General features: G+C 41.4%; 1 protein-coding gene across 2 annotated transcripts; it reads right to left on the bottom strand.

The window, feature by feature from the left end:
* Window positions 1-356: 356 nt before the first annotated feature.
* On the bottom strand, window positions 357-22910 carry LOC135521281 (zinc finger protein 501-like). 2 transcript variants are annotated; one of them, XM_064947205.1, is made up of 2 exons: window positions 21927-22910; window positions 357-5224 (listed from the first exon to the last, which is right to left on the bottom strand). In XM_064947205.1, the coding sequence occupies exons 1-2, from the start codon at window positions 22249-22251 to the stop codon at window positions 4335-4337; spliced, it is 1215 nt and encodes a 404-aa protein (XP_064803277.1). In that variant the 5' UTR covers window positions 22252-22910; the 3' UTR covers window positions 357-4334. The 2 variants fall into 2 exon arrangements, with proteins under 2 accessions (XP_064803277.1, XP_064803281.1); XM_064947209.1 differs by lacking the exon at window positions 357-5224 and adding an exon at window positions 9563-12239.
* Window positions 22911-22958: the final 48 nt, after the last annotated feature.

Here is a 22958-nt window from a genome sequence, read left to right as displayed (position 1 = left end):
GCAGGGGCAGTCAAGAAATGGAACAGCAAGGCCACAGAACATGACATAAGCAGAGCTGTGGGCTGTGTTTACCACTCCACCATGCCTTTAGCAGGCTGGAAAAGTGGGATTGATCTGGTTTATCCTTTGACATGGGATTGATACTGATTTTCATACTCAGAGGGACCAAGAGTCTTTCGATTGGTCAGTGTTAAAGGAATTCTAAATTCCTCTGTATTGTTTCCCAATCAGAATTAATTACTCTGTCAATGCATTCTATGGGATTGTAAGACCCAATATTTTTATAAGAAATGGACAGAGCCCCGGTCTTAAAAGTCAGGTAACAGCGTTTAATTCAAGAGAGTACTGACCCAAAATACAAAGAACATTACATTTTAAAGAGAGAAGATAAAAATGACGTCATCAGTTTCTCACAGTCTCTCCGATCCACACAATAGCGCACGCAGTGTCTTCAGGTCTGGAGATTGTCTCCTACTCCCCTCATAAAGCAAACCTTCCAATCTGTCTAAAAGACATTTTCTCCTCCACTAATGGAAAGAAAGAACATTCTTATCTGTCAGAATGACATAGCCCCCTTCTCCCTTAAACCCGCAAGGTACAGACAATTCATTCGTTTTACCTACAATTTCAGTCCTAGTTTAACAAAAAAAAAACATACATTTCATACCATAACATAATATTAAATATAGTAATATAGTATTAAAACTTAATGGTTCTAATAAAAATGTAAACATAATTAATCATTTCAACTATAATTTCCTCCAACAGTCAGTCATTGGGTTCATATATATATCTCCATCACTAACTTTAAGCATCAGCTGTCAGAGCAGCTTACTGATCATTGCCCATCTGTAAATAGCCACACCCATCTACCTCATCCCCGTATTGTTATTTATTTTTGCTCCTTTGAACCCCAGTATCTGTCCTTGCACATCTATCACTCCAGTGTTTAATTGCTAAATTGTAATTATTTCACCACTATGGCCTATTTATTGCCTTACCTCCTTACTCCATTTACACACACTGTATATATATATATTTCTGTTGTGTTATTGACTGTACTTTTGTTTATTCCATGTGTAACTGTTGTTTTGTCGCACTGCTTTGCTTTATCTTGGCCAGGTCGCAGTTGTAAATTAGAACTTGTTCTCAAATGGCCTACCTGGTTAAATAAAGGTGAAATAAAAAATAACATTTTGTTGTTGAAATCAAATCAAGCTTTATTTATACAGCACATTTCAGACATGGATGCAACACAATGGCTTCACAGGAAAAAAACAAATATTTAGTACACCGCAAACAGAAGACTAATGAGCACCCTATGGAAATTCCATTGATTAAAATATTAATTGGATGCAATATCCAACCCAAAATATAAGCTTGTTTTTTAGGAGGGGTTCTGAAAGACACTGAGGGTGTCCACTGAAAATTGACTAGTAACAACAACTGGAACCTAAGAGACCCACTAAATCTGCTCAAGAAGAGGCAAACAAAAGAAAAACACACACCAAACTTAAAGACAGGAAGTAAACCAAAAAGGTGGTGCAACTAAAGTTGTTGACTCTCCACATCTATCAAGACAACTGGAGCACTGGGCCAGACACTCTTAAATAGAACCTGGACCAGCTCAGGTGAAACACCTTCCCACTAACGAGATGGACAAGCCAGCTCAAGTGTAACACATACTGACTAACGAGGTGACGCCAATCAGTGCATCCTAAAGTCCAACCTCAAAACATACATGGAAAAACCAAAGCCCGTAACACCTTCCTCTTTAAGACAACAAATTAGAGGTCGACCGATTATGATATTTCAACGCCGATACCGATTATTGGACCAAAAAAGCCGAGACCGATTAATCGGATGATTTTTTATTTATTTATTTGTAATAATGACAATTACATCAATACTGAATGAACACTTATTTTAACCTGATATAATACATCAATAAAATCAATTTAGCCTCAAGTAAATAATGCAAAAACAAAGTGTTGGAGAAGAAAGTAAAAGTGCAATATGTGCCACGTAAAAAAGCTAACGTTTAAGTTCCTTGCTCAGAACATATGAAAGCTGGAGGTTCCTTTCAACATGAGTCTTCAATATTCCCAGGTAAGAAGTTTTAGGTTGTAGTTATTATAGGAATTATAGCACTATTTCCCTCTATACCATTTGTATTTCATTAACCTTTGACTATTGGGTGTTCTTATAGGCACTTTAGTATTGACAGTGTAAGAGTAAAGCTTCTGTCCCTCTCCTCGACCCTCCCTGGGCTCAAACCAGCAACACAACAACAACAGCCACCATCGAAGCAGCGTTACCCATGCAGAGCAAGGGAAACAACCACCCCAAGGCTCAGAGCGAATGACGTTTGAAACGCTATTTGCGCACGCTAACTAGCTATTCATTTCACTTCGGTTACACCAGCCTCATCTTGGGAGTTGATAGGCTTGAAGTCATAAACAGCGCAATGCTTCACGCACAACGAAGAGCCGCTGGCAAAATGCACAAAAGTGCTGTTTGAATGAATGTTTACGCGCCTGCTTCTGCCTACCACCACTCAGTCAGATACTTGTATATTCAGTAAGTTTATATGCAACGTAGGACACGCTAGATAATATCTAGTAATATCATCAACCATGTGTAGTTAACTAGTGATTGTTTTTTATAAGATAAGTTTAATGGTAGCTAGCAACTTACCTTGGCTTACTGCATTCGCGTAACAGGCAGTCTCCTTGTGGAGCGCAACAAGAGAGAGGCAGGTCGTTATTGCGTTGGACTAGTTAACTGTAAGGTTGCAAGATTGTCTCCCCCGAGCTGACAAGGTGAAAATCTGTCGTTCTACCCCTGAACAAGGCAGTTAACCCACCGTTCCTAGGTCCTCATTGAAAATAAGAATGTGTTCTTAACTGACTTGCCTAGTTAAATTAAGGTATAAAATACAACATTTATATTTTTAAAAATCGTCGGCCAAAAATATTTGATTTCCGATTGTTATGGAAACTTGAAATCGGCCCTAAATAATAGGCCATTCCGATTAATCGGTCAACCTCTACAACAAATATATCCTACATTTTTGATGGACGAGTTTGCTCACCACCAACAGAAAACAACTTCCATTTCACATGATAAACAACTACAATGCTTCACCTTCACCAATACAAACATGGCATCTACTGGCTGTCAACAATTAAAAACCGGTATTTCTAAATATTAATATACAATAGTATTATTTTTTTCACATTTTTCTTTATAGAATCCGAAAACTCACATGCTTCTAGAACTCTAGTCCACTCTTTATTTAACTAGGCAAGTCAGTTAATTAAGAACAAATTATTATCGACAATGACGGCCCAGGAACAGCGGGTTAACTGCCCTGTTCAGGCACCTTGTCAGATCGGGGATTCGATCCTTTCGGTTACTAGTCCAACGCTCTAACCACTCGGCTACTGAAAGTACATTGAAATTACGTTGTTTTAAAGTAATTTAAAAAATGACCCGAAAATACACATTTTAAACAGCAACCAAACAAATATTAACATTGGGCAAAGTGTCAATGACATTTTGCTTGGTGGAGCCCCAATGTCAAAACACAGTTTTAACGTGTCCAAATCAATAACCAATATTCAGAAACAGTTTGGGACAAATTGAAAGCCTAAACATAAAATGTGCCATTTACACAAACATCTGCCACAATAATCATATTACTTGTATTTTATAACAAGCTCCTTATAAACTGCACAAGCACCAGAAACGCTGTTGTTTTGACAAGTAGCAATAAATCACTGATATCGATTAGGGGGGAAATCAGGTTGTACATGATGTGGAAACGAACAACTAAAAGAACACATTGAAATGGGAGATATCTTTGACCTCACTGGTTAGAGGACAACCTGCAGTAGACAGTCAGCTACATTTCGGAGAGATGCATTTAAATGTAGGCGTCACTAAACAAAGGAACGTAACACTTATTTTCATCACTCAACGATATCATTTTGAAATCAATTGTGCCGAGAGGAGGGAGATGAGGTTGCACGTCCTGTTGAAACTAACAGCTCAAAAACCACACGGAATCTGGGAATAATGTGTACATCCCTGGTTAGAAGACAATTTGTAGAAAACAGATCGCTACATTTTATATTGTTGCATTTTGATTCAAGTTGGACACCAACATAGTAAATAGCATAACGACTCTTTTTGTTAAAAGGCTAATATCCATAGCATGCTGAAATCAATAGAACAGGGAGCAAACGTTATGGTTTCAACATTGTGACATCATTAAAATAATCCTACTACAATGTTAAAACATTCTACATTGTGACATTAATTCATTGATATCATGAAACAGCTCCTTCATGTATTTTCTGATGATTAATCAGATATCTTTTATCAGAGTATCTCTTCCCACATTGATTACAGCTACAAGGTTTCTCTCCTGTGTGTGTTCTCTGGTGTCGTGTCAGATTGCTCGACTTAGTAAAACTCTTCCCACATTGAGCACAGCTAAAAGGTTTCTCTCCTGTGTGTGTTCTCTGGTGTGCTGTCAAGCTGCCAGATGAAACAAAACTCTTCCCACATTGATTACAGCTAAAGGATTTCTCTCCTGTGTGTGTTCTCTGGTGTACAGTCAGAACTCTAGATGAAGCAAAACTCTTCCCACATTGGTTACAGCTATAAGGTTTCTCACCTGTGTGTGTTCTTTGGTGTCTTGTCCGCTTGCTAGAGGTAGTAAAACTCTTCCCACATTGAGCACAGCTATAAGGTTTCTCTCCTGTGTGTATTCTCTGGTGGTATATCAGGCTGCTAAGCTGAGTAAAACTCTTCTCACATTGATTACAGCTAAAAGGTCTCTCTCCTGTGTGTGTTCTCTGGTGTGCTGTTAGGCCACCAGATGAAACAAAACTCTTCAAACATTGAGCACAGCTATAAGGTTTCTCTCCTGTGTGTGTTCTCTGGTGTGATATCAGGCTGGATGACCGAGTAAAACTCCTCCCACAGTGAGAGCAGCAGTGAGATTTATCACTTGTGTGAATTCTCTGGTGTACCTTTAGTGAACTTGATCTTGAGTAACTCTTCCCACAGTCAAAGCAGCGGTGAGATCTCTTCTCTGTGGATCTCTCCAGGTGTTTCTTGAGGTGTTCTAATGTGGAGAGACTCTTCTCTGCCTTGTCAGCATCATGCGGTTGTTGAGGCTCCCCAGAGGGCCCATGGTAGTCCCGTCTCTCTCCTGTGTGAACAACAAAGTCAGACAGATGGTTAAAGGCCCACAACAGCAGAAATCCACTGTAAAAGGTGATGCCAATAGCGTAGCCATGATGTTGTACAACAATTGACGTCTAATGAATGTACTGATTATTTGACATTTGTCTTAAAATGAGCAAGAATAGTCATATTCTGTCTTGTTTTCACATTAGTAGTAACATCTAAGATTGTAGACTAGAAATAAGTCATTCATGTTGTTGACTTTTGGTCCCCAATATAGGCCCCATTCTGTGTTTGCAAAAAATTGTGGCATGAGGGCGATGCACATGCAATTTGTTTGTACAAACTCCTCCATGCTAATGAGGAAACCGATAGTTATGGATGTAGTATATCTGCCTGGAGCAAAAATGGTGAGCAAAGATTGTAGTTTCTCACAATGTATTCTGAATGTGAACGGAGGAAAACTCAGGGGAGAAACCTCCATTTCCAGGTTGCTTATGATTGCATTTCACACTACTTTGGATTATAATTGTAAGGCTCGTTTGAATGTCCTGCTTAATATAATGTTTGTGTCATCATCGCAAACCAACCTTTTTGTACTTAAAAAAACACTTCAACCAGTAAAATGATCTTTGGCTTTTTCATCAGCCTGACAATGAGGGTTTGTACACAGTTTGCCAAATTGGCCCATAACTTCACCTAACAACAAATATAGGAAAATAGCTCTGTGTGTTGTATAATACCCTATCCATCAAGGAACAGTTCTGTACACTTTATGACCAAAGTAGGGATGTTGGATCCAACGTGGAGCACGGCATAACTGTCTTTACCAGAGTAATGAATGAAGAAGCACTTTGGTTGTTGTTGCATGTCGTGATGTTTGTCATTTGACTGTCATTCAGAAAATTATTTATTGGATCAGCTGATGATAGTTGAACATGTGACTAACAAAATAACTAAAGTATTAAGAATTACGTGTAATTATTGAAGAACCGCGTTAATGACAGTATCCATTTGGGTGTTGTCAATAAAGTTACGATATTTGTTTATTTTATTTATATTTCACCCTTATTTAACCAGGTAGGCCAGTTGAGAACAAGTTCTCATTTACAACTGCGACCTGGCCAAGATAAAGCAAAGCAGTGCTACAAAAACAACACAGAGGGATAAACAAATGAACAGTCAATAACACAATAGAAAAATCTATATACAGTGTGTGCAAATGGAGTATGGAGGTAAGGCAATAAATAAGCCATAGTAGCGAAGTAATTACAATTTAGCAAATTAACACTGGAGCGATAGATGTGCAGATGATGATGTGCAAGTAGAAATACTGGTGTTCAAAAGAGCAAAAAAGTAAATAAAAACATGGGGTAGGTAGTTGGATGGGCTATTTACAGATGGGCTGTGTACAGCTGCAGCGATAGGTAAGCTGCTCAGATAGCTGATGCTTAAAGTTAGTGAGGGAGATATAAGTCTCCAACTTCAGTGATTTTTCCAATTCGTTCCAGACATTGGCAGCAGAGAACTGGAAGGAAAGGAGGCCAAAGGAGGTGTTGGCTTTGGGGATGACCAGTGAGATATACAGTGGGGCAAAAAAGTATTTAGTAAGCCACCAATTGTGCAAGTTCTCCCACTTAAAAAGATGAGAGAGGCCTGTAATTTTCATCATAGGTACACTTCAACTTTGACAGACAAAATGAGAAGAGAAAAAATCCCGAAAATCACATTGTAGGATTTTTTATGAATTTATTTGCAAATTATGGTGGAAAATAAGTATTTGGTCAATAACAAAAGTTTCTCAAAACTTTGTTATATACCCTTTGTTGGCAATGACAGAGGTCAAACGTTTTCTGTAAGTCTTCACAAGGTTCACACACACTGTTGCTGGTATTTTGGCCCATTCCTCCATGCAGATCTCCTCTAGAGCAGTGATGTTTTGGGGCTGTTGCTGGGCAACACGTACTTTCAACTCCCTCCAAAGATTTTCTATGGCGTTGAGATCTGGAGACTGGCTTGGCCACTCCAGGACCTTGAAATGCTTCTTACGAAGCCACTCCTTCATTGCCCGGGCGGTGTGTTTGGGATCATTGTCATGCTGAAAGACCCAGCCACGTTTCATCTTCAATGCCCTTGCTGATGGTAGGCTTTGTTACTTTGGTCCCAGCTCTCTGCAGGTCATTCACTAGGTCCCCCCGTGTGGTTCTGGGATTTTTGCTCACCGTTCTTGTGATCATTTTGACCCCACGGGGTGAGATATTGCGTGGAACCCCAGATCGAGGGAGATTATCAGTGGTCTTGTATGTCTTCCATTTCCTAATAATTGCTCCCACAGTTGATTTCTTCAAACCAAGCTGCTTACCTTTTGCAGATTCATTCTTCCCAGCCTGGTGCAGGTCTACCATTTTCTTTCTGGTGTCCTTTGACAACTCTTTGGTCTTGGCCATAGTGGAGTTTGGAGTGTGACTGTTTGAGGTTGTGGACAGGTGTCTTTTATACTGATAACCAGTTCAAACAGGTGCCATTAATACTGGTAACGAGTGGATGTCAGAAGGTGAATTCACCAATTTGTAAGTCGCTCTGGATAAGAGCGTCTGCTAAATGACTTAAATGTAATGTAAATGAGGACAGAGGAGCCTCTTAAAGAAGAAGTTACAGGTCTGTGAGAGCCAGAAATCTTGCTTGTTTGTTGGTGAACAAATACTTATTTTCCACCATAATTTGCAAATAAATTCATTAAAAATCCTACAATGTGATTTTCTGGATGTTTTTTCTCATTTTGTCTGTCATAGTTGAAGTGTACCTATCATGAAAATTACAGGCCTCTCATCTTTTTTAAGTGGGAGCACAATTGGTGGCTGTTACGGATACAGTTATCCTGTGTGTGTGTGTGTATCCTGTGTGTGTGTTTCTTTTCTCTCCTTCTCCCCTCACAGGTGAAAATCATCACTCCCCAATCAGTCAACAATCAATCATCAATCAGAAGACACACCTCCTCCTATTTCCTGACCTATCACAGTTCCTTCCCCATGGTTTAAAAACCCCATCAGTTGTTTGTTCTGGAGCCCAGCTCAGCTTCTCTGTAAATGCCATGTCTGTAGGTCTCTGTGTTTCACTCTCGCTTTGTATCGTAACCTCTCTTTTGTTTAAGCACCTCATAGCACTTTGTCATCACCTGTGAGTATTGTTTTTGGTTATGGTGTTTGTGTTTGATTGCTGGTGGAAAAGGGGGAAACCAAGACAAGTCGCCCATGGGCATTTTTACCCGTAGGTGAACTTTGTTAAATACACTAGTTAGAACTGGGCGGACCACCCACTGTATTTTTGGTTAGTTAGTTAGCTAGTCTAGCTTATGTTTTTGAATACTTATTGTTTCTTTCCTTGGGTCCAGCTCAGCCCCTTTTCCTGCTCCCCCATTGTGTTTATAAATAAACCTAGAGTTTGACATAGATTTCAGTTGTCGTGCTTATTTCGTTCACACTTTTCCTTTGTCACAATAATAATTTGCATGAGTTATGTTACGAGTCTCATTACCATCCCCCCTAGACTGTCGGGCCAAAAGGGATTCGTAACAGTGGCTGACTAAATACTTTTTTGCACCCCCACTGTATATGTGAATTCTTCAAGAAACAGATGGGTACATATCATTAAGTCCCAAAATGGATGTAACAACTGCTGATTGCCCCTTTTAGCTTAGCCCAATATGTAGTCTTATAGGAGATAGAGGACTACAGTATTTCAGACATTGTCATTGGATGCATTTGATCAATTGTTAACATTTTGTTGATGGTCCCCCCTTTTATGTTCTACACGTTACAGTGTAGCCATTCCTACTGAACAACAATAAAGTGTAGAATCCCTTTACTGCATATTGGTTCAACGACTACAGAGACGGTACTTACTTACTTGTGTTAAACAGATCTACAACCTCCTCTTCTTCCTCCAATGTGACAGTCATCTCCCCTCTTTCACTCAAAATGGCATCCTCTTCTATTAATGTAACATCCTCCTCCTCTTTCACTCTGAACGCATCTTCTTCTTTAACAGAAACGTCTTTCTCTTCTTCTTTCACGGTAACAGCCTCACCCCTCTACGTGTTTTTGTATTGAAACATCCTTCTCTTCCTCCTCTTTCACAAGAGCTTCTTTCTCCGCCCAGCAGACCTCCTCTTCTTTAGCAAGAGCTTCTTTCTCCGCCCAGCAGACCTCCTCTTCTTTAGCAGGCGGAGAGTGGCTTAGTGAACTCATGGTCGGGGATGTTAGCTAGCTAGCATTAGCGACTAGCCTAGTTCTAAGCTAACTTAGAAAACCAGCTAGCTGACAAATGTAAATATATAATTAAATGGGCCAACACTACATACGACAGAAGTGTGTTTAATACAGAGCGTCTAATACAAACCAAAACAGTGTAAAGAGCGTGAATGTTGTAGCTATGTTTGCTAGAAAGCTACCGAGGTGTCTGACTAGCTGTCGTTGTTGAAGGAGCATCCCGTCCACAAGATTATACGTCACACTGGCAGCATCGCCTGAACCTAAAAGACAGACATCGCCATCTGCTGACTGGAGTGGGCAACACAGTTGAGGAACAAAAAGTTTATTTTTCATTTATTTAATATAATCAACTTTTATGAAGTCATTCAAAGAGAAGCATGCCTTGATTGAGTCATTTGTAATGAGTGATAATTTAAAACAAACTTTACACCCACTACATATTTCCATTGAACCATACTTCTAACATGGATCATTTTCACCCCAGAGTCATATCTTTTATCATAGCCAAAATGTGGTTAATTCGATTCTTCCAATTTTTCATGACTTTGTCAATCAACTGGTTCTTATTTAATCTAAATCATGGTTTGGTGTTTTTGTATCAAAATGGACTTTTAACAAATTCAAATCCTTTGGAGTCATTTTGACCCCAGGCAAAAGCACCTTTGATAAATGGGCCGTTTATTTCAAATCAAAATCAAATCACGTACATGTGTTTAGCAGATGTTTTTGAGGGTGTAAAGAAATGCTTGTTTCCCCAGCTCTGACAGTGCAGTAATATCTAACAATTAATATCTAACAATTTCACAACATATAACCAATACACAAAAAAATCTAAGTATTTGAATCTAGGTTTCTCTGTAGACATGATACATCCCATCAGAGGGTGGAGGGGCTACTGTTTCAGTGGTTTTGACCAGATAGACACCTGCAGAGACAGTATAGTGCCTCCCATGTACTCTCCTAAAATTAGATTTTTCTATACCACGTATCACGTGACTGTGTACAAAACTACCAGCGGTAGAAAACTCTGCCAGCGGTATACAGTGTATTCGGAAAGTATTCAGAACCCTTCACCGTTTCCACATTTTGGTACGTTACAGCCTTATTCTAAAATTGTTTTTTTCCCCTCATCAAATGACACACAATACCCCATAATGACAAACCAAAAACAGGTTTTTGAAAAAAGGGGTGTATCCTTAAGAGGTTTTAATCATTGATACATAAAAGGCCTGATTGGTGGAGTACTGCAGAGATGGAAGAACCTTCCAGAAGGACAACCATCTCCACAGAGGAGCTCTGGAGCTCTATCAGAGTGACCATTGGGTTCTTGGTCACCTCTATGACGAAGGCCCTTCCTCCCCCGTTTGCTCAGTTTGGCCAGGCGGCCAGCTCTAGGAAGAGTCTTGGTGGTTCCAAACTACTTCCATTAAAGAATGATGGTGGCCATTCTGTTCTTGGCAACCTCCAATGCTACAGACATTTTTGGTACCCTTCGCCAGATCTGTGCCTCGACACAATCCTGTCTCTGAGCTCCACGGACAATTTCTTTGACCTCATTGCTTGGTATTTGCTCTGACATAAATTGTTAACTGTAGGACCTTAAATAGACAGGTATAAATCATAAACAATATGATTTCATGTGGCATAAACAAAAACAGAAATTCTCAATCAAAAATAAGTCAGAAAACAGCGCCTTTATTCTCTCATTTGATTTCAGGTTCTCTGACTGGAAAAAGGTCCTTCCACACAGAGAGAGAGAGAGCAGGGGTAGGACTTTTTTAGTGTGTCTTCTATTGCTCCTTCAGGCTCCTTAACCAGATACAACTCTGTCCACACTGGGAACATAGAAAATGTTTCTCCTCTGTGCATTCTCTCATGCTCCTTCAGGCTCCCTAACAAGGTAAAAGTATTTTTACACTGGGAGCAGTGGTAAAGCTTTTCTCCTGTGTGTATTATCTCATGAGCTTTTAGGTACCCTATCTGACTAAAACTCTTTCCACACTGGGAACATTGGAAAGGCTTTTCTCCTGTGTGTATTCTCTCATGCCTTTTCAGGTTTGTTAACATGGTAAAACTCTTTCCACACTGGGAACATTGGTAAAGCCTTTCTCCTGTGTGTATTCTCTCATAAGCTTTTAGGTACCCTATCTGACTAAAACTCTTTCCACACTGGGAGCATTGGTAAGGCTTTTCTCCGGTGTGTAGTCTCGCATGCTTTTTTAGATTTCGTATCCGAGTAAAACTCTTTCCACAGTGGGAACATTGTAAAGGCTTTTCTCCTGTGTGTATTCTCTCATGCTGTTTTACTTGCCCTTTCTTAGTAAAACTCTTTCCACACTGGGAACATTGTAAAGGCATTTCTCATGTGTGTATTCTCTCATGCTGTTTTACTTGCCCTTTCCTAGTAAAACTCTTTCCACACTGGGAACATTTGAAAGGCTTTTCTCCTGTGTGTGTCCTCTCATGAGCTTTTAGGTGCCCTAACTGAATAAAACTCATTCCCCAGTGGGAACAGTGAAAAGGCTTTTCTCCTCTGTGTATTCTCTCATGCCTTTTCAGGTTAGCTAACATGGAAAAACTCTTTCCACACTGGGAACATTGGAAAGGCTTTTCTCCTGTGTGTGTCCTCTCATGCAGTTTTAGGTTCCTTAACCAGCAAAAATAATTTTCATAGTGGGAGCAGTGGTGATGTCTCACTGGTTTGGGCGTCTCTGGGTCTGGTTCCCCTGAAGGACTCTTCCCGCTGTCAGTGAGAGTCTGGTCTCTCTCCTGCCAAAGACAGAGTATCATGTTAAACAGAGACCTGAATGAAACCTCCACATGATAAAAAGGTCTTCCTATGAGGTTTAATCTAGACTAGATCCCTCAATAAAAGAGCAGAACTGGTCATCACAGAGTGGCTGTAGTGCTTTGTAGGCTGGGTAAATCCATTTGAATTCAATATATTTTTGACAGCATCCCTTTTGATTAAAAAATGCTTTCCTTACATGTTTGACTATGGAAGAAGTGTTAAGAAAGTGACTTCATGTAACTGAATGTAAAAACATTCATGAGACACAGTAGCCACCCTTTGCCTTGATGACAGCTTTGCACACTCTTGGCAGTGTCTCAAACAGCTTCACCATATGCTGAGCACTTGTTGGCTGCTTTTCCTTCACTCTGCGGTCCAAACCATCTCAATTGGGTTGAGGTCGGGTGATTGTGGAGGCCGGGTCATCTGACGCAGCACTCCATCACTCTCCATTTTGGTCAAATAGCCAATGTTAACCAAGGTTTTTTTTAAATGTAACCTCAGTAGGTTAAAGAAGGGAAATGGGGGAAGAGGTATTTATGACTGTCATAAACCTATCCCCCAGGCCAACGTCATGACAGTGTCTTCTGCGTAGAGGTGGATCAGAAACTCACCAGCAGTAAGAGCGACATCATTGATGTATACAGAGAAGAGAGTCGGTCCAGAATTGAACCCTGTGGCACCCCAATAGAGACTGCCAGAGGCCCGGACAACAGATCCTCCGATTTGACGCACTGAACTCTATCAGAGAAGTAGTTGGTGAACCAGACGAGGCAATCATTTGAGAAACCAAGGCTATCGAGTCTGCCGAAGAGGATGTGGTGAATGACAGAGTCGAAATCGTTGGCCAGGTCAATGAATACGGCTGCACAGTATTGTTTCTTATCGATGGCGGTTAAGATATCGTTTAGGACCTTGAGCGTGGCTGAGGTTCACCCATGACCAGGTCTGAAACCAGATTGCATAACGGAGAAGGTATAGTGGGATTTGAAATGGTCGGTAATCTGTTTGTTGACTTGGCTTTCGAAGACCTTAGAAAGGCAGGGTAGGATAGATATATGTCTGTAGTAGTTTGGGTCAAGAGTGTGTGCCCCTTTGAAGAGGGGGATGACCGCAGCTGCTTTGCAATCTCTGGGAATCTCAGATGACATGAAAGAGGTTGAACAGGCTAGTAACAGGATGCGGTGCGCATTTGCGAAAAAGTTGTTGCTTTTTCGTGTCATTGCTCCAACGTGTACCTAACCATAAACTTCAATGCCCTTCTTAAAATCAATACACAGAAGTATCTATTTTTAAACCTGCATATTTAGCTAAAATAATTCCAGGTTAGCAGGTGATATTAGCCAGGTGAAACTTTGTCACCTCTCTTGTGTTCTTTGCACGCAGCGTCAGGGTATATGCAACAGTTTGGGAAGCCTGGCTCATTGCGAACTAATTTGCCAGAATTTTACGTAATTATGACAGAACATTGAAGGTTGTGCAATGTAACAGGAATATTTAGACTTAGGGATGCCACCCGTTAGATAAAATACGGAACGGTTCCGTATTTCACTGAAAGAATAAATGTGTCGTTTTCAAGATGATAGTTTCCGGATTTTTCCATATTAATGACCAAAGGCTCGTATTTCTGTGTGTTTATTATAATTACGTCTATGATTTGATAGAGCAGTCTGACTGAGCGGTGGTAGGCACCAGCAGGCTCGTAAGCATTCATTCAAACAGCACTTTTGTGCGTTTCGTAAGCAGCTCGCCAGCAACTTCAAGCATTGAGCTGTTTTTGACTTCAAGCCTGTCAACTCCCGAGATTAGTCTGGTGTAACCGATGTGAAATGGCTAGCGAGTTAGCGGGGTGCGCGTTAATAGCGTTTCAAACATCACTCGCTCTGAGACTTTGCTCTGCAAGTGCCGCGGATTTTGTGGAGTGATGAGTAACGCTGCTTCGAGGGTGGCTCGATGTGTTCCTGGTTCGAGCCCAGGTAGGGGCAAGGATAGGGACGGAAGCTATATTGTTACACTGGCAATACCAAAGTGCCTATAAGAACATCCAATAGTCAAAGGTATATGAAATACAAATCGTATAGAGAGAAATAGTCCTATAATTCCTATAATAACTACAACCTAAAACGCCTTACCTGGGAATATTGAAGACGCATGTTAAAAGGAACCTCTTTAGGCTAGGGGGCAGTATTTTGATGTTTGGATGAAAAACGTGCCGAACGTGCCTAAAGTAAACTGCCTATTTCTCAGGCCCAGAAGCTAGAATATGCATATAATTGGCAGATTAGGATAGAAAACACTCTAAAGTCTCAAACTGTCAAAATATGAATGTGAGTGAATGTGAATGTGAGTATAAAATAACTGATATTGCAGGCGAAAACCTGAGGTAAATCCACTCAGGAAGTGCTGTTTTTCTGAAACTACTCTTTTCCATTGCAAGCCTATCCTCCATTTAAAGGGATATGAACCAGATTCCTTTCCCTATGGCTTCCACAAGGTGTGAACCGTCTTTAGACACAGTTTCAGGCTTTTATTCTGAAAAATGAGCGAGAATGATCACATAGCATCAGTGGATAGCCAGATGTCCTCAGATTTGTGCATGCGTGTGCGCCGGGAGCGAGACCTTTTCTTTCTCTCTTCTATTGAAAAGGCCTGAGGGTTGATTATAAAAATGTTTGACATGTTTCTATGAACTTTCCGGATACTATTTGGAATTTGTGTCTGCCCGTCGTGACCGCACGAGCCTCTGGATTACTGAGCAAAACACACCAACCAAATGAAGGTTTTTGGATATAAAGAGAATCTTTTTCAAACAAAACAAACATTTATTGTGTAACTGGAAGTCTCGTGAGTGCAAACATACAAAGATCATCAAAGTTAAGTGATTCATTTTATTGCTTTTCTCACTTTCGTGACCAATCTACTTTGCTGCAGGCTGTTTGGAATGTTTTGTCCGCTGAGAGCTGTCCTCAAATAATCGCATGGTTTGCTTTCACCGTAAAGCCTTTTTGAAATCTGACACGCCGGCTGGATTAACAACATGTTAAGCGGTGTTTTGGTGTATTGCACTTGTTATTTCATGAAAAGGAAATATTTTTAGTAATTTCATTTGAATTTGGTGCTCTGCAATTCACAGGATGTTGATGAAAATGATCCCGCTAAAGGGATCTGTGCGACAAGAGGTTAAAAGGAACCACCAGCTTTCATATGTTCTCATATTCTGAGCAACTTAAACGTTAGCTTTCTTACATGGCACATATTGCACTTTTACTTTCTTCTCCAACACTTTGTTTTTGCATTATTTAAATGAAATTGAACCCGTTTCATTATTTATTTGAGGCTAAATTGATTTGATTTATGTATTATATTAAGTTAAAATGGGTGTTAATTCAGTATTGTTGTAATTGTCATTATTACAAATAAATAAAATAAAACATGTAAAAAAAAAATATTAAAAAAAACGCCCAATTACTCGGTATCGGCTTTTTTTGGCCGGCCAATAATCGGTATCGGTATTGAAAAATCATAATCGGCCAACCTCTAGTTACTGTTGTTCCATATTGTGAATGTTATCCAATTTGTTACTATGGGTTACAGCAGTATGGCCTAATACATTTTTGACATAAAATCATTTGCATTTTTTTTGTTGATTCAAAATGGTCCATGGTATAACCTTAAAACATTTCTCATTCCGTTGTCGTTGGAGTGAGGCTTAGGCTACTGGTGAAGGGGGTCTCATTCAAATTGGAAAAGTATTTGGCTGGAGGGAAGGTTGTGCCAAATCCTGTCGTTTGTAAGGAACCCAGAATTGAGGAACCTGATGGTTTATCAGAAAAGTACCCTACAGTATTCCCAGAATGTGCCGTTACACGTGCTCTGTCTAAGAAATTGGCCGGGAGCAAGTCTAGTGTTGAGGATGTCAACGATCCCACCATGGTCAATCTGTCCAAGACGTTTATGGGTGATCCTGATTTAGGTAAACCTCCTGAGTTTACCTCTCCTTCGAAAACCCCAAAGGTGAGAGTTTTTAGAACCTCTGAATGAAGAGAGGATCCCTACAGTTGACACTTGGATGTCTAGGAAGCAGCTGATTGCTGAACAGATTAAAGATGTTTCTAGAAAGCAGAAGAGTGATGAAAAGAGTAAAGATGTTTCTAGGAAGCAGCAGATTGATGAACAGAGTAAAGATGTTTCTAGGAAGCAGCTGATTGCTGAACAGAGTGAAGATGTTTCCCTCTCTCCTCTTTTTGCTGAGATACATGCATAAGTAGAGTTTAATGAAGTTCGTGTTTGTAATTTTGACAGATATGGCATTCTAATGAGGAAAATGCGGACTAACGAGGAAACGGCATTCTCAGGCGCCACTTCTGGGCAAGACGATTGGCCCAGTTTATATCAAATTGTCGTTCCGGTCGCGCTTCGACTAGAAATACTGAGGTTGGCTCACGATGGTAGTATGGCAGGTCATCTTGGGGTCAACAAGACATCTGAAACAGGATGTTGTGGCTCACTGTAAATCCTGTGGCGTTTGCCAGAGGACAGGTAAACCAAACCAAGCTGATCCAGGTGCACCTTTGCAGCCTATTCCTGCTATTGACAAACCTTTCAGCAGGGCGCCGACAGAGATGGCCGCTTCGCTTCGCATTCCTAGGAAACTATGCAGTTTTTTGTTTTTTTTACGTGTTATTTCTTACATTAGTACCCCAGGTCATCTTAGGTTTTATTACATACAGTCGAGAAGTACTACTGAATATAAGATCAGCGTCAAATCACCATCAGTATGACCAAGAATATGACTTTCGCGAAGCGGATCCTGTGTTCTGCCTTTCAACCAGGACAACGGAATGGATCCCAGCCGGCGACCCAAAAAAACAACTTCGTAAAAGAGGGAAATGAGGCGGTCTTCTGGTCAGACTCCGGAGACTGGCACATCGTGCACCACTCCCTAGCATTCTTCCCGCCAATGTCCAGTCTCTTGACAACAAGGTTGATGAAATCCGAGCAAGGGTAGCATTCCAGAGGGACATCAGAGACTGTAACGTTCTTTGCTTCACGGAAACATGGCTCACTGGAGAGACGCTATCGGAGTCGGTGCAGCCAGCTGGTTTCTCCACGCATCGCGCCGACAGAAACAAACATCTTTCTGGTAAGAAGAGGGGCGGGGGCGTATGCCTTATGGCTAACGAGATGTGGTGTGATCACAGAAACATACAGGAACTCAAATCCTTCTGTTCACCTGATTTAGAATTCCTCACAATCAAATGTAGACCGCATTATCTACCAAGAGAATTCTCTTCGATTATAATCACAGCCGTATATATTCCACCGCAAGCAGACACATCGATGGCTCTGAACGAACTTTATTTGACTCTCTGCAAACTGGAATCCATACATCCTGAGGCTGCATTCATTGTAGCTGGCTAATCTGAAAACAAGACTCCCTAAATTGTATCAGCATATCGATTGCGCAACCAGGGCTGGAAAAACCTTGGGTCATTGTTATTCTAACTTCCGCTACGCATATAAGGCCCTGCCCCGCCCTCCTTTCGGAATAGCTGACCACGACTCCATTTTGCTGATCCCTGCCTACAGACAGAAGCTAAAACAAGAAGCTCCCATGCTGAGGTCTGTCCAACGCTAGTCCAACCAATCTGATTCCACACTCCAAGACTGCTTCCGTCACGTGGACTGGGACATGTTTCGTATTGCATCAGACAACAACATTGACGAATATGCTGATTCTGTGTGCGAGTTCATTAGAACGCGCGTTGAAGATGTCGTTGCCATAGCAACGATTAAAACATTCCCTAACCAGAAACTGTGAATTGATGGCAGCGTTCAGGTGAAACTGAAAGCGCGAACCACTGCTTTTAATCAGGGCAAGGTGACTGGTAACATGACCAAATACAAACAGTGCAGCTATTCCCTCTGCAAGGCTATCAAACAAGCTCAGCGTCAGTATAGAGACAAAGTAGAATCTCAATTCAACGGCTCAGACACAAGAGGTATGTGGCAGGGTCTACAGTCAATCACGGACTACAAGAAATCCAGCCCAGTCACGGACCAGGATGTCTTGCTCCCAGGCAGACTAAATAACTTTTTTGCCTGCTTTGAGGACAATACAGTGCCACTGACACGGCCTGCAACGAAAACATGCGGTCTCTCCTTCACTGCAGCTGAGGTGAGTAAAACATTTAAACGTGTTAACCCTCGCAAGGCTGCAGGCCCAGACGGCATCCCCAGCCGCGCCCTCAGAGCATGCGCAGACCAGCTGGCTGGTGTGTTTACGGACATATTCAATCAATCCCTATCTCAGTCTGCTGTTCCCACATGCTTCAAGAGGGCCACCATAGTTCCTGTTCCCAAGAAAGCTAAGGTAACTGAGCTAAACGACTACCGCCCAGTAGCACTCACTTCCGTCATCATGAAGTGCTTTGAGAGACTAGTCAAGGACCATAACACCTCCACCCTACCTGACACCCTAGACCCACTCCAATTTGCTTACCGCCCAAACAGGTCCACAGACAACGCAATCTCAACCACACTGCACACTGCCCTAACCCATCTGGACAAGAGGAATACCTATGTGAGAATGCTGTTCATCGACTACAGCTCGGCATTTAACACCATAGTACCCTCCAAGCTCGTCATCAAGCTCGAGACCCTGGGTCTCGACCCCGCCCTGTGCAACTGGGCCGCCCCCAGGTGGTGAGGGTAGGCAACAACATCTCCACCCCGCTGATCCTCAACACTGGGGCCCCACAAGGGTGCGTTCTGAGCCCTCTCCTGTACTCCCTGTTCACCCATGACTGCGCGGCCACGCACGCCTCCAACTCAATCATCAATCATTTGCGGACGACACAACAGTGGTAGGCTTGATTACCAACAACGACGAGACGGCCTACAGGGAGGAGGTGAGGGCCCTCGGAGTGTGGTGTCAGGACAATAACCTCACACTCAACGTCAACAAAACTAAGGAGATGATTGTGGACTTCAGGAAACAGCAGAGGGAACGCCCCCCTATTCACATCGATGGAACAGTAGTGGAGAGGGTAGTAAGTTTTAAGTTCCTCGGCATACACATCACAGACAAACTGAATTGGTCCACACACAGACAGCATTGTGAAGAAGGCGCAGCAGCGCCTCTTCAACCTCAGGAGGCTGAAGCAATTTGGCTTGTCACCAAAAGCACTCACAAACTTCTACAGATGCACAATCGAGCGCATCCTGGCGGGCTGTATCACCGCCTGGTACGGCAACTGCTCCGCCCACAACCGTAAGGCTCTCCAGATGGTAGTGAGGTCTGCACAACGCATCACCGGGGGCAAACTACCTGCCCTCCAGGACACCTACACCACCCGATGTTACAGGAAGGCCATAAAGATCATCAAGGACAACACCCACCCGAGCCACTGCCTATTCACCCCGCTATCATCCAGAAGGCGAGGTCAGTACAGGTGCATCAAAGCTGGGACCGAGAGACTGAAAAACAGCTTCTATCTCAAGGCCATCAGACTGTTAAACAGCAACCACTAACATTGAGTGGCTGCTGCCAACACAATGACTCAACTCCAGCCACTTTAATAATGGGAATTGATGGGAAATTATGTAAAATATATCACTAGCCACTTTATACAATGCTACCTAATATAATGTTTACATACCCTACATTATTCATCTCATATGTATACGTATATACTGTACTCTATATCATCTACTGCATCCTTATGTAATACATGTATCACTAGCCACTTTAACTATGCCACTTTGTTTACATACTCATCTCATATGTATATACTGTACTCGATACCATCTACTGTGTCTTGCCTATGCTGCTCTGCACCATCACTCATTCATATCCTTATGTACATAATCTTTATGCCCTTACACTGTGTATAAGAAATTAGTTTTGGAATTGTTAGTTAGATTACATGTTGGTTATTACTGCATTGTCAGAACGAGAAGCACAAGCATTTCGCTACACTCGCATTAACATCTGCTAACCATGTGTATGTGACAAATAAAATTTGATTTGATTTGGTGGACTGTGTTGGTCCTTTGCCAAAAGCCAAGAGTAAGTATTTCAGTTCACTAGTGATAGACTATTTATAATGCAGACATGATATAGTAGTTCATATGCATCTGGTTGGGTGACATTTTTGGCTTGGATGTAAAAAACAACACTTTCCTACATTTTAGCACAGCAGGCCAAGTAGTTCCATACTCAGGTGGGTGCTCCCTCAACATTATCAGGACAGAGAAACCAGACATGCTCATTGCACACATGGAGAACTACAAACAAAAAGACAATGACAAAAATGGACAAATCTTGTAAATGGTGGTTCTGAAATAAACCAAAACTGGTTTCTCACAAGTGGAGCAGGTTTTGAACAGACGATGTTTCCACTCCGAGAATGACAACGGTAAATGACTGTAATTAATACATGCATTAACAGAAATGAATGTAACCAAATGACAGGAAGTAACGGTACATTTACTACTGGTGACATTTGTAATGGGGAATTGATAAAATAAACTCAATCAATTCACACAATGAAACAATGAAGGAGCAAGAATTGGTGGAAGCCAGCAAAGGATATTCTGAAGAGAGACTCGCATATACCTTCACCACACGACATTATCTTCACACATATTTGAGATGCTTTTCACTGACAGCCGCAACTCAATAATCAGCGAAGCCTATTGCCACACGCACTGCCCAAATAGACATAAGCCTACAAGCTTGTGATTTGAAACCATACATAGCTAATATTTTTTTAAAGAAGCTAATTATCCCCGATTCCTGATTTGGGCAAATTTAGTTTCATTTAGTTCCGTATTGGACACACCACTATGTAATTTCTCTCCAGTTCTATTAGATCCACCACTATGTAATTTCTCTCCTGTTCTATTAGACCCACCACTAGGCAGTTTCTGTCCTGTTCTATTGGACCCATCACTATGTCATTTCTCTCCTGTTCTATTAGACCCACCACAATGTCATTTCTCTCCTGTTCTATTAGATCCACCACTATGCCATTTCTCTCCTGTTCTATTGGACCCACCACTATGTAATTTCTCTCCTGTTCTATTAGACCCACCACTATGACATTTCTCTCCTGTTCTATTATTTCGTTGTCCAGAAGTCAAAGGCACAATCCTAGTTGTTGCAGCTTTAGTCTCTCCCTCTTTCTAAGTTTCTAACATAGATTTTCATCTCAGTCAAATATGAACCTCTATCAGGTAGACTCTATAGAATAGTGTGTTCTAATAAAACACTATATGAGTTATCTCCGGATCGCTATGCATATTCAGGTCATGAGGCTAGTAGCTTAGCATTTCTCTCCATTGAATACAGGCGGTTGGCTTAGCCAACCCAACTCTCACATTGGCACTATTGGGGGCACGGTGTGTAATAAATCATCACTACACGAAGAACACTACATGCCGTGCCCCCCAGTCTGCGGTCAGCAGGTAGACCCTTCTCAAATATATTGGTTAATAAGTCACTTTTTGGAAACGGAACGGAGAAAACAAGGGGTAGCTTATTCTCTACGTTGTCTGATTCTAGACATATCATTCATCATCCTGGGGCCCTCCGTTGAAGAGGTACTGACGAGCCAACTCTGAATATCCAAAGTTAAAAACAAATTTAAGGCGGTACTTACTGGTGTTAATCAGATCTATCTCCTCCTCTTCATCTTTCAATGTGACAGTAATCTCTCCTTCCTCTTTCACTCCAAAAACAGCATCCTCTTCCTTCACAGTAACATCCTCCTCCTCTTTCACTCTGAACGCGTCTTCCTCTTCTTTCACTGTAACGTCGTTCTCCTTTTTATTCACAGTAACAGCCTCACCCACCACTTCTTTTTTTACTGTGACATCCTCTTCTTCCTTCTCCTCTTTCACGACAATGGTCAGCCCCAGAGCTTCTTTCTCCGTCCAGCAGACCTCGTCTTCTTTAACAGGAGGGGAGAAGTTTAGGGAGCTCATGTTCGGGGATGTTAGCTAGCTAGCTATCATTAGCGACTAGGCTAGTGCTAACTTAACCAGCCAGCTACTATAGCTGACTAATACAAAATAACGTAATATTATATTAAATAGGTTAACAAGTAGATACGACAGAAGTGTGTGTACCACACAGTACCTAATATACACCGAAAGCGTATAAATAGCTTGAATCTTTCGGCTATGTTGGCTAGCAAGCTACCGAGGTGGTTGTCGAGCTGTTTCTAAAGAATCGTCCACTAGATTATACGTCACGCTGGCAGCATCGCCTGAAAGACGCACATCACCGTCTGCTGACTGGAGGGGAAACGCAGTTGAGGATCATATTTTATTTTCAGACTAAGATTATTTTCAATGAATTTAATTAAATAATACTATTATATTGACACATACAAAGACAGGAAAGTATTGATTGATTAGTGCGAATAAAACATGTTTACTACAGCACATGTAAGGCAGTTTCATACAAAATGTAAATAAGTAGCAACCTACTGTAGGTATATACTGCTCCTACATGGTGTAACAGTACATCACGGGGCGGCAGGGTAGTCTCGTGATTAGAGCGTTGGACTAGTAACCGGAAGGTTGCAAGTTCAAACCCCCGAGCTGACAATGTACAAATCTGTCGTTCTACCCCTGAACAGGCAGTTCCTTGTTGAAAATAAGAATTTGTTCTTAACTGACTTGCCTGG

This window comes from Oncorhynchus masou, chromosome 4 (assembly GCF_036934945.1).
Source record: "Oncorhynchus masou masou isolate Uvic2021 chromosome 4, UVic_Omas_1.1, whole genome shotgun sequence".
Taxonomy (NCBI): Eukaryota; Metazoa; Chordata; class Actinopteri; order Salmoniformes; family Salmonidae; genus Oncorhynchus; species Oncorhynchus masou.
The sequence above is the reverse complement of the archived record's forward strand: the minus strand, read 5'-3'. Positions and strand labels throughout refer to the sequence as shown.

Bases quoted from the DNA above. Each gene is read 5' to 3' on its own strand.
- LOC135521281 (XM_064947205.1), bottom strand. From the start codon at position 22,251: ATGAGCTCCCTAAACTTCTCCCCTCCTGTTAAAGAAGACGAGGTCTGC. The intron at 5,225-21,926 runs GTAAGTACCGCC...TTGTTCACACAG, and splicing joins GATAGATCTGATTAACACCA to GAGAGAGACGGGACTACCAT.